This window comes from Podarcis muralis, chromosome 4 (genome assembly GCF_964188315.1).
Source record: "Podarcis muralis chromosome 4, rPodMur119.hap1.1, whole genome shotgun sequence".
Classification (NCBI taxonomy): domain Eukaryota; kingdom Metazoa; phylum Chordata; class Lepidosauria; order Squamata; family Lacertidae; genus Podarcis; species Podarcis muralis.
The window spans coordinates 54,474,045-54,487,098 of NC_135658.1; the positions used below are offsets into that span (position 1 = coordinate 54,474,045).

At 41.9% G+C, this 13,054-nt stretch overlaps 1 protein-coding gene across 1 annotated transcript; it reads right to left on the reverse strand.

Annotated features, from left to right (window-relative positions):
- Window positions 1–8,078: 8,078 nt before the first annotated feature.
- CLDN14 (claudin 14) lies at window positions 8,079–11,957 on the reverse strand. The gene is made up of 2 exons (XM_028725631.2): window positions 11,143–11,957; window positions 8,079–8,917 (listed from the first exon to the last, which is right to left on the reverse strand). Exons 1-2 carry the CDS (start codon window positions 11,844–11,846, stop codon window positions 8,893–8,895), a joined length of 729 nt encoding a protein of 242 aa, XP_028581464.2. The 5' UTR covers window positions 11,847–11,957; the 3' UTR covers window positions 8,079–8,892.
- Window positions 11,958–13,054: the final 1,097 nt, after the last annotated feature.

The following is a 13,054-nucleotide window of genomic DNA, read 5'->3' on the forward strand; positions in this document are numbered from 1 at the left end:
TGGGGGGACGGAATGTATTTAGTTTTATTTAAGTATCTGTTAATGGAAATGTTTGCAGTAGATGCAAATGGATTCTGCTACAGTCTGAAGTAGATGGTTAGACTAACTTTAAAAGATTAAGGGTGATAGACTATTTTTGTTCTTGCAAACTGATCAAATTCTAAAACTACCGCTGTGGTGAAATGCTGTACATGTTTATGTGGAAGGAAATCATGCAAGCTTAAAGCAACTTGTTTTCATGTAAATCTGTATATGGCTTCAGCCTGAGTCCTGTTTCACATGAACACTAAGGTTCGCTCAAGCTACATGTACAGTTGTATCTCAAAAGTCGAACGCCTTGCGAGTTGAACATTTTGGCTCCCAAGCACCGCAAACCCGGAAGTGATTGTTCCGGTTTTCAAATGTTCTTTGGAACCCGAACATCCCGATGTGGCTTCTGATTGGCTGCAGGAGCTGTGCCTTGGTTTCTGAATGTTAGACTAACGGATTTCCGGAATGGATTCCGTTTGACTTCCAAGGTACACTGTAGTTGAATCTCAATGGCTGCTGTTGAACAGTTAGTTCTCAAATGATCTTATAGTAAGCATTAAATAAAACATGAAGCTTACAATTAAAAACCCAATGTTGTATAGAAACAGAATTACGGTAATTTATTTAGTAATTTACCGCTCCCAAGAGAACATTGTGCCTTGCTGATTTCTTTATCTTGACATCATTTATTTCCTTTAGTTCCAGGCTTGCACATTCCTGTCCTAAAGCATGCAAGTGGCTAGAATATGGAGTACTTAATAGATCAGTATAACATTGCAAAAAGTAACATCAGTCCCCCTCAAGTCAGGGCTGGTTCAGCTGCAGGGGAATCTGCCAGTGCTCTCTTCCTTTTCCTTTGACTTTACTGAACCACAACAAATGGACAAAGCTGCTGTTATGATTTTTTTTCCCATTATGGCATTAGCTATTTCAGTTTGTCCATGTATAATAAAATGTACAAGCAGGTCTCTTTGTACAATGTGCATTTAAAAAATACCATGGCATTCCTTAATCAAAAACAGACAACATGTTTGCAGAATGCAGAGAAAAGTGGGTGTGTAAATAGCATCTGGCCACTGGGTGTCACTGTTTAACAGGAATACGGTTTTAGGAGCTGAATGTTGCCACCAACTACTGTAGTTCTAAGTTGCATCCTAGCTGTACCAAACTAGAAAGCTTATCTAATGCAAGACTATGACTACATGCTACTTTGGGGGTGACTACAATATATATATATATATATATATATATATATATATATATATATATATATATATTGTAGCCAACATGTCTGCAATTTCAAGTGGGCCAGCAAAATGGACATTTTATTTTTTTATCTTTGCACTGTTTTACTTCTTAAAAGAGGCCTTAAAGTCAGAAATGTACAATTCACAGTTGTTCAAACATTTCACAATTGCTTTGTTCCACTGTGCTTAGAAATGTTTTTAATACACAATTGCTCTGTAGTTAGATTTATAGTGTTTGTTTCCTCAGTAACTGAAAGGCTGCGCTTTTTTTTTAGGGTTGTGCCCCACAAGGTTGCTGCCAAACCAAATGCATGTTGGAAACTTTCAGAAAACAATGAAGCAATGGTTTATTTTATGTAGGCATGGCCAGGGAAATCTGGGAATACATGTGACTTGAGCCAGTTCATGTTATACTCAAAGGCATTTCCCCCTTTGATGGATTTCACACATGTCAGTGTAATATGTGTACAGTGGTACTTCGGGTTACATATGCTTCAGGTTACACACTCCACTAACCCAGAAATAGTGCTTCAGGTTAAGAACAGAAATCGGGCTCCGGCGGCGTGGCGGCAGCAGCAGCAGGAGGCCCCATTAGCTAAAGTGGTGCTTCAGGTTAAGGACAGTTTCAGGTTAAGAACGGACCTCCGGAACGAATTAAGTACTTAACCCGAGGTACCACTGTATTGCCAATTCACATGATATATTTTCCCTCAGATGTCTACATTTGCAAAACATCTCTAAGAACCAACTATCTTCTGCAGTCACTCTTTGCCTTTAGGGTGTGAACAGATCTGCTATACTTAAGCCTAGAGAAGGAGGTGGTGATGGTGATCAATCCATGATCCACATTTTGGTAATGCTATATTATATTATTTATATTATTAGTAGTAGTAGTAGTATTAAATTTGTATACCTTTGTCCACAGATCTCTTCACAACATAAAAATACATGATAAAAACACAAAGTACATAATAAGAACAAAACAAACAAATCAATAAACCCCACTCCCCTCCCCCATCCCTTCCCAATTTCTGAAGTGTGTTGGAAAGAACATCCCTTAGGAGGTTGTGGGTTCTCCTTCCTTGGAGGTTTTTAAGCAGAGGCTGGATGTCCATCTGTCTTGGATGCTTGAGCTGAATTTCCTACATTGCAGGGAGTTGGACCGGATGACCCTGAGAGTCCTTTCCAACACTACAATTCTATGATTCTATGAACATATCTAGAAGCCCCTATGTCTAAAAAAAACACAACTGTGAAATAAAAATAGAAATCAAACCTGATCTTTCAGGCCTTCTACAATGGCAGGCACAGAGGAGTGGAACCATTATTCCTTTGTAGACTGATGTAGGCCCTGTGCAAAGGGGGCCCCTTGAGGGAACCAGATAATTTGCCAGGCAGTTGAACCATAAATATTAAAAATAGGAACCAGCAAGGTTTATGCATCACAGTCCATTTCAAGCAAGGCCTCTCCATTAAACTCTGGTAAATGGAGTCCATTTTTGATGAAGGCCAGGCAAGGTGGCCTTCTCTTTTTTTTGCCAAAGTAATTATCATCTTGACAAACTCTGCAGGATTATTTTCTCAATGAGCACATTTAATATGAAACATGCAGGTTTGCTCCAATAAGAGCACATTCATATTTTTAACACCCTAGGCTTGTCCAAAATGTACTTGGCTCGGCTCTTGGGCAAGGAACACTTTTAAGGAGGAAATGTTGGGCTGCAATTATAGTTGGCTAAAGCACACCAGGCAATATGAACAGCTGTGGGATGCCTGTTCCTCTGCAATAAGGAAGGCTGTTAAAATTTTGACGTTACTTTGATACTTTTAATTTTCTTTCTACAGCAAGCCCAAATATTCTGTTAATGACTTTTTCATAGGGTTATTTATTTTAAGAAAAAGAGGCCAGCCAAGCACAGCAGGTAGTTAATACTCCATTCAGATTGTCTGCCTGCTGTGCTGAAGTAGGGCAGGAGCCATCAGCTGCACTTCTGTGAGATTCTGCAATTAACCTACTGGTTAATCGGTGATTAACCTACTGTTAATGTTCACAGCTACTTGGAATAAATTGATTTGATTAGAAACAAAACCCAGATAATTTAGCTCACCTTCTGGAGAAATAACCTTTCTGGGACAGAAAGGCAACGCTCCTTAAATAAATCAATGTATATTTACAGTCATACATTACGTGGTGAATATTACCTTTTGCGTACCAAATGCAATGATCCTAATAATAAATATTTACAGTCATTGATTACCAGAGCCCCATGCAGCTGTTAGCAATAGGGAAATGTAAACACAGGGAGTAAGGAATGAGTGCAATAGCTCCATCCCATCATCACTTTCCAACACATAGTAGGCGGCTATCTGAAGAGGAAGCCTTCTGTATCCATGGAGGCTCCCAACACATTTTAGAACTGTGGTTCTACAACACACAGGGAGCTCTGACTATACAAAAGGCTCCCTGCTTCAGGTAGTTGCCTTCAGATAGGGCGAAGGCAAGGGGCACAGAGCGATCTCATCTCTGCTTGCTCCCCTTTCTGTTTCCCATGACTGTATAGAACTAAACACGCAGATGAATCAAAATACAGTGGTACCTCGGGTTACATATGCTTCAGGTTACATACGCTTCATGATACAGACTCCGCTAACCCTGAAATAATACCTCGGGTTAAGAACTTTGCTTCAGGATGAGAACAGAAATCACGCAGCGGCAGCAGGATGCCCCATTAGCTAAAGTGGTGCTTCAGGTTAAGAACAGTTTCAGGTTAAGAACGGACCTTCAGAACGAATTAAGTTCTTAACCTGAGGTACCACTGTACCCTGAATGTCCTAGGGCTTTTTTTTTTTTTTTAAGGTTTGGGGTAGTAGTTAATCTATATCTAATTTAACCTCAAAACAGTCCATTGAGCAGATTTATTTGACTGGACTTAACCGTCCAGCGGTCCTCTACCTACCTTTTACGTTTATTATCATTACCAAAGTACTTAATTATAGATTGCAACCCTACATATATTTACCTAGGAGGAAGCTCCATGGAAGACAATTGAGATTACTTTTGATTACCCATGCAGAGGATTGCACCACAATGTGTGTGTGTGTTTCGAATCAACAAACAAAAAAGTGGCAGGAGGGAGATACACAGAGGTTTCCAATGGTGCATTGTCTGGTATTTCAGAATGCTTTCCAGCAGAGAGCCTTTGACATCATAAAATATCAAATACCATCTGCCTCCAGGCATAGCTTAACTTCTGTAGGGGGAATTTTCCACATTCAGATTTTTCAATATCTGATGAGTGACAAGCAAGCTCACTAAGAAACAAAACTTCTATTAACCCAGAGGCATTTGAAATATCTGTTCCTTTCATCATGGCTTATTTTACGTCTACTGTATTTTCTTACTATCAAGTTTTATTAGAAATTTACCAGCATAACTTGGGAATAGTTTCACCTTGTTATGCAGCCCAAACTAGCAAGTCCAGGAATGAGAGAGAGAGAGAGAGAGAGAGAGAGAGAGAGATTTTATATACAGGCACTTCCACCTTCTTGTCATGTTGAAATGTTACTGCATGTGCTCTGTTGTGAGATTTAACGTCTCAGGACTGCTGGGCAGCAGGCTGCTTCTGAGCTCTTAAAGTGGCCAGTAGGATCCCCATGTTTGGACTTGGCAAACCCATTGTTAGACGGTGGCATTCCCTGGCTGTTTTAATAGGTGAGATAAATGGCAGGAAATGACATGCCTCCTTTCACTCCGTAATGTAAATAAGTGCAACCGTCAAGCCAAATATGTAGAAGCATGTTATCCTAACCAACGTGCATTACATAAGGAACCTGTGACCCTCCAGATGTTGTTAAATTCCATCTCCCGAACATTGACCATTCTGTGTGGGGCTGATGGAAATTGGAATCCAAAAACATCTGGAGGGACACAGGTTCCTCACCACTGCATTACATAATGCTCACTCACTGTCCATTACTTTACTCAGCTTTACAATTCCCCGTATGTAACACTAAACTTCGGCCTTTCCTTTGCATTCCTTTATCAGTGCTAGCAGGTCCATGCAGCAGCCTCATCGCCATATGCACTGCTTGCTTCTCCAAGCAAGTTAGCAAGCGTTGCAAACAGCTTTTTTTGTGGAGAATGTGCCACTGTCATGCACAACAAACGCTTTTGCAAGCATTACTAGGACTTTCCAAATATATTTTTCCAGATGGATTGTTAATGATGTATTAGATCTCAGTCACACAGTAGGACTTCATTACAAGTAGACATGAATAGGAGAGTGCTGAACTTCAACCGAGGCATACCTAGAGCTCTTGGCAGGGAGATGTATCGGCACCCACAACCTGCCCCTTCAGTCCCTTGCGCCGCTGGCAAGGAGATGCATTGGCACCTCTGAAGCCAGGAAAGACCATGGACCAGAAACTGAAAAAGTTTGCTTTGTGTCACCTTTTATGCCCCGCCACCAGTGACTTCCTCTGCAGCCACCAGGATCGGGTCTGCTCTGCTTCTCCTTCTCCTCCATTGGTCTGTCTGACCACACAGATGGGCAGGCTTCTAGCCACTCCAAGCCAGAGTGCAGAGGCATGATTTTTGCACCCCCCCTGGGACTGTGCCTTCAGGGGAGGGGGCCACTGACCAATGCCTAGGTATGCCCCTGCACTTCTATAGAAAGGGGGAGGGGAGAAATTCAGAGTCTACCAGATGTTTACTTCCTGAAAAAAATATACAGACTGAAATGCAGATATCCTTTTCCAAGTTTTGCAATGCAGTTTTTTTTAAAAAAAAGGTGTTACAAAAATGCATTACATTTAGAGAAAGTGTGCATAAAAGCGCATATACATATCAGTGTAAATAACTTACTAAAAATGCAGTGAACTCCCATAGTGGGACTTACCATAACCCCTGGTAAGTAATTATAGATTTTCAGCCTCAGCAATGGGTGGGAGTATCTGTAACTCCAAATTCAGCACTTGCTACATAACTAAACCAAAATTCTGAGAGAGGGCCATCATCACTCAATGAAACATGAGGTCTGTTAGGGGCTGGGCCATCCCAACCCTACAGAAATGGTGCATCATGAATTGTATATATGACACCAGGTCTTGAGCCACTGTTGTTGCCCTTGGGGATGCAGAAAGCAAAGGAACTGGCCTGCAAGACTTTCTCTCTGATGCATGATGCACAAGATCTTGGAGAGCATCTGCACTCTGTATGTGTTTAGGGGAACTAGCACTAGTTCCTATCACAGCTATATTTTCATCTGTTTCAGTGCATATGCTAAAGAGCAGATGAATCTGCTTCAGTTAAACATTGACCTGTTGTAAATTATTAGTACAATTAAGCCCAACAGTATAATAATAATAATAATAATAATAATAATAATAATTAAAAAAAAAACACCTGAAGTGCAAATCTTCTCATTGGGATTTCGTCACCTGGATCTGTGTAGTCTCACTACAAAAAAGTATCTTTCCCACTTCATTGATCTGGGCTGCCTCACAGTTAATTTCATGTCAAATTTTTTGGTTCACCTTTAGTGGATTACCTGATACTTTTCCTCACTGCTCAATACTGACACTCACTGTGTGAGCGAATGTTTTTACAAGTGGGCCACATTTACGAAAGCATTCTTCCACCCCTAGGATTTCATCAGCTACGTCCATGTGTGTATTTATTATGCTAATAATTCGTTACAGCTACATTTGAAATATATAGTATTAGTTATAGTGTTTCCAGCATATGGCCCATTGGTACTGGCAATCATGTTCCTTAAATTATGAATTTTCTTTTCACTTAAAAAACACAGAGAAAAATAGCTGGGCAATGTAACTTTTAAACCTGCAATCTACCAAAAGCAGCTGAAGTTAACTCTGTGTGTCAAAACTGGAAACTTCCCATTACACCTTAATGGTGAAGTAAAGCTCTCCCACACTTTCTCAGAGTGCCTCTTTTCACCCTAGAGAGAAGAACCACTTCCTGTCTCTAAAGGAGCGCTGAGGAGAACTCTTGAGTTTCTATATTACATAGTTTTCATGAATAAAATCCACTTTGTAGAAAAAAATTGGGACAGATGTTGCAGTTTAACTCCCATCAACCCCAGATAGAATGGTCTGTATTCCAGGATGATGCCAGTGGTAGCCCTCTAGATATTGTTGGGCTCTAGGTTCATCACTCCTATGTACAGAAAGCATGAACAGGTAGTATAAGGAGTGTCTCCACCTCCATCGTTCAGGCCGGACACTGAGATCCAGCGCCGAGGGCCTTCTGGCGGTTCCCTCATTGCGAGAAGTGAGGTTACAGAAAACCAGACAGAGGGCCTTCTCAGTGGTGGCAGCCACCCTGTGGAACACCCTCCCTTCAGATGTGAAGGAAATAAGCAGCTATCCTATCTTTAAAAGACATCTGAAGGCAGCCCTGTTTAAGGAAGTTTTTAATGTTTGATGCTGTACTGTTTTTAATATTCAGTTGGAAGCCGCCCAGAGTGGCTGGGGAAACCCAGCCAGATGGGCAGGGTATAAATAATAAATTATTATTATTATTATTATTATTATTATTATTATTATTATTATTATTATTTTATAAATGGAACATCCTCCTGAGTGATGGAAGTCTTTAACGTTGTTTCCCTTTGACCACATGACCACAAAACATATCGTCTTTCCAACAGCAGTGGTAATGGACTCTACTTTCAATGTTTGTAAACTCACATGGTACATTGAGACAAAATGAAGTGCTTCCTGTGGCAATATTCAGCTGATAAAAGGAACTGTAAAGTTATGGTGTGTGTAAACTGCAGAGTTATTCTTGCAGACTTGCCTTTTCCGGAACTAAATAAAAGTCTGGGAGATAATGAATGAAATTGACAGGAACTGCCAAACCAGTTTAACTGAGCTTTAATGCACTATTGATCAATTAGATGATAAAAAAATTGAAGAAAGAAAAAGGCACACAATGCGAATACAGGATTCACAATAAACTTGATGAGAGATATTGTGACTTTTCACCAGTTCAGAATTAAACTTTATACGTTCAGCCACAGTGCCTTATATCTTTGGGAAGGTAAGTGAAGAAAGGTAAACTAAGTTAGATATGATGTTTCTAATAGCATACAGCCCTGCCTTGAATCTCATATTCTCTTCAAATATGAGTATCCATATTGCCTTAATAAAGGTAAAAGGTAAAGGTACCCCTGCCCGTACGGGCCAGTCTTGCCAGACTCTAGGGTTGTGCGCTCATCTCACTCTAGAGGCCGGGAGCCAGCGCTGTCCGCAGACACTTCCGGGTCACGTGGCCAGCGTGACAAGCTGCATCTGGCGAGCCAGCGCAGCACACGGAACGCCGTTTACCTTCCCGCTGGTAAGCGGTCCCTATTTATCTACTTGTGGAAATGTAGAGAACCAAACTGAAGACTCGACATATTAGAAAGCAAGAGAAACCGAAACTGATAGATCACATGTTAGCAATTCTTTGTCCTGCCTGGAAGGAAGTTCCCTGTCTGGGTCTCACCACCAACCATCACCTGTGCTTTCATACTAACATCAAGCAGCCTTATGCCCAGTAGTGTGGCAGCATCTATGGAATCAAATCACAGGACAATATTGCAGTAAATGATCAGGCACCAATTTTTCCAATGGCTCTGCAAAAGAAAAAAAGCACCCCATTAAATGTATGAGTAAATGAATCTTCTGGTGGTCACATTAGCTCATTAAATAGGGCTTACAGAAGAGAGAGAAAGAAGGACGTCATTTACACATAGAGACACCATCAGGGCAGGACTCTGGGGCTGATGTCCAGGGGGCCCCACTCAGTAGAATGAGCAGGAAGGCTTCCAAATGCAGCAGGACGGATATGACACATGTTTAAGTCAGCTAAACAATATTGCCATCTAAAGAAACCCACTGGAAGACTGTCCAGAGTCTAGAATTCTCTAACTTGAGCCCCATTTATCAGATTTATTTTTAACCATTTGGAACAGGACTGGCGAGCCTTTTAAGCCAGAGGACCACATTCTCCTCTGAGCAACCTTCTATTTTAAGTGGACAGATTCAATAAACCAGAATTTTACTATTGTTCAGTAGGCTAGTTTCTCCACACACATCCCCTTCTATCCTCGATTCAGGCAATGAAGATGCTTATCATCAGAGTTCAAGGGCAGATTCCTGCCAATAGAAAGGGCTCACTAGGCAGGGCAGAGCAGCTACCCTAGCTTCCCGGCAGCTGGGTCCCTGTTGCTTACCAGGAGGGGTGAGGTTGATGGGGAGGTCAGCAATGTATGAATGCCGCGGCAGGAACATCCAGATTGGCTTCATTGGTGCATTTGCACTGCACAGACTCCCACCACCACTTTGCCCCTCCCCATCCTGGTAAGTAACAGCAACTCACCTGCCGAGAAACTAGCACAGCTACTGGGAAACTAGCAAGATGCCTCTACCAGCCAGCCTAAAACATACTAAGTAAAACATAAGCTTTACTACCCCACCCCCTCTCTCCCACCCACCCCTTTTCTTCCCAACCCAATGTCTCACAACAAATGTAACTGATCCGTAGAAAACACAACCTGAAGAAAGAGACAATGCATGTGCTTTTGTAAACAAAGAAAATCTTTAATAAAGTTATTTTTTAAAAAGTGGGATTAGTGAGGGATGTGGCTTGGGAAAGTTGTGGCCTGGGGAGAATCCTGAGGGCCATATTTGGCTTCTTTGGCTCACATGCCTCAATTTCTCCTCAATAATAATAATTTTATTGCTTATATGCCACCCATCTGACTGGGTTGTCCCAGCCATTCTGGGCGGCTTCCAGCAACACCATAAAACATTAAACATTAAAAACTTCCCTATACAGGGCTGCCTTCAGATGTCTTCTAAATAGATGTTTATCTGTTTTCCTTCTGATAGGAGGGTGTTTTACAAGTTGGGTGCCACTACGAAGAAGGCCCTCTGCCTGGTGCCCTGTAACCTCACTTCTCGTAGTGAGGGAACCACCAGAAGCCCCTCGGAGCTAGATCTCAGTGTCTGGGCTGAACGACAGCGGTGGAGATACTCCTTCAGGTATATATAGACTGTTTTAGAATTTGTACAAATTTGTGAGATTTGTACAAAAAGTAACTAGTAAACTATTATAATACTAATTATTATTATGGGATATGCTATATTCAGACTGTGTATTATTATTTCTTCTTATTTGTATGTAAATGTGTGTGGGGTCTTTTCTTTTGAAGCAGGTAATGGAAACAGAGGGACGCGGGTGGCACTGTGGGTTAAACCACAGAGCCTAGGACTTGCTGATCAGAAGGCCGACGGTTCGAATCCTCACAACGGGGTGAGGTCCCATTGCTTGGTCCCTGCTCCTGCCAACCTAGCAGTTCGAAAGCACGTCAAAGTGCAAGTAAATAAATAGGTACCGCTCCGGCGGGAAGATAAACGGCATTTCCGTGCGCTGCTCTGGTTTGCCAGAAGCGGCTTAGTCATGCTGGCCACATGACCCGGAAGCTGTACGCCAGCTCCCTCGGCCAATAAAGTGAGATGAGTGTCTCAACCCCAGAGTCGGTCACGACTGGACCTAATGGTAATTACCTAAAGGTAATTTACCTTTACCTTAATGGAAACAGAGCTCTATACAGCAGAAGTTCATATACTGACCATGATTCTACTGATAAAGAAAGTTACATGCTCTAGAATATAAATGTCCGTAATTTTTAATTGGAAGTTTCAAAGCATTTTTTTTTAAAAAAAATTACACATATTCTTTACATGAACAGCAAAGCAGAGGTAAACATTGTATGAAAATGACTGTACATTAATAACACCACCTTGAAAACACCCCACATACTGAGATTATAAAAGTAGATCCCAGAGAACTTACACATAGTCATTTAACCTGTAACCACTGTGAGAAGCAGAAGTTAGTGATGAGGTGTGGTTTGCCTTGTAGGCCACTGGGGGTCTGTAGGCTGGAGCTGCCCTTGTACTCCTCGGCTGCGAGCGGTAGGTCAAATCGTTCCCAGTACGTTGACATGAAACGCAGAGGATGGTTCCACCAATGATACTCAACGAAGCACAAACAAAGCCAAGGTAAAGGGCTTGCCCGATCTCATACTTCATCCCATGGGGCAGCATTGGGTTGTAGAAATCAGTTACCACATCATTGGTTGACCAAGAAACAGGGACGAGGCACACGAGCCCCGCCAGTATGAAGAGGACTCCGCCCAAGACAGCAAACACGTTTTTGGCAGAGGACCCTTTGACGCACCGGGTGCACTCCATGCCAAAAACAGCAACCACGCAAGCCAAGGTGGAAAGAACACAGGAAATCACCATCATGGCACGGGCTGCTTGGAGGTCACGAGGCAAAGCCAGCGGAGAGTGGTGAAGCTGGCACTGATAGATGCCAGTGCTGTGCCAAACGCATTCCATCCAGAGACCCTTCATGTACGCTACAGCCGTGATGATGTTGGTCCCCACGTGGGCCGTTCTCCACCAGTGAGGCAGGATGGTCGCAGTTATTGTCCCAGCAAGACCGAGAAGACTCAGGAAGAAGCCCAGTAACTGAATAGCCATGCTGGCCATGTTAATGTTTGTCCTGGTTATGCCACTCGGTGCAGTATCTTGGTTGGGGCTCCTTCTGAAAGCACAGCCTCTCCCGGGAGATATATGGCAGGTTTGCTTTGACACCTTCTGGATGCCTAATAAAGAAGTAATTGCGGAACAAGAAGTTAAACATTATACGAGTGCATTACTCCAGTGACCAGTAAGGTGCATTCCAGAGGCAGTTAGTGTGATTATTAGCATATTTAACCCACTTTAATGCGCTCTGTGAAAACGGTGGGAAAGTAATTGCTTCTTGTTATTTACACCTGCCCTGCCTGCTCCATGAGGAATAACACTGTGTGTGTGTGTGTGTGTGTGTGTGTGTGTGTGTGCACCCATATAAGATATAACACTGAAAAATACTTTAAAAGAAACATTTTGTCTTCTTAACAGGCTTTCTAAAAGACCTATTTCCTTTAAACAACAACAACAGCAAGATTAGAACGCTCTCAAATTCCTATGGAACAGAGGGAGAAAAGATTTATGAAGCAGGAGCCTAAAAGCTACTTTGCAGGATAAAAACATTTCCAAAAGGTCATAGCAGGATTACAAAAACAATGATGCTGTGTTTGCTCAAACTGAAAAGCAACTAAAGTGAATTAAAAAAAAAAAAAAGGCTTCTAGAAGAGGGTAAAGCACAGTGGATTACAGTTCCCTTTCCCACTTCCCACTATTTCTTGAGATGGTGTTGTTTTAATAAAGGAACCTGAAGGGGAATAATTTTCATTAGCCCCCATGGAGACTCCGGTTATGGCTTTAATCTAGATGACAGCATGTGAAACCAGATGTGTATCATGCAGCTTCTGAGAGGTGGTACCTTCACAGTTATAGAAAACATCCTATAATAAATTCAAGCTGAAACACCATGAAAGAAATAGAGGCCCTTCCACCTGTGTAAATCTTAGTTTCAGTGATCTCTGCTAATGGTTCATTTGCAAGCTGCCTGCAAAAGCTGTGTGAGAGAAAGAGAGTGTGATCAAAAACTCTGAAAGTTAAAACATGAAGTAACTGTTGAGTCAAAATCCAAATAGGATCCAAGGGGAAAAGAAGCAAAATAATAGATCTGTGCACCAACCAGATGATTCAGTTCAGACCCCGATTCAACACTTCAGAAAACAGCTGTCTGAGCTGGACTGGGGTCTGAGGCCAAGTCCACAAGAAAAAAGACAATGTTCCCTGCCCCATTT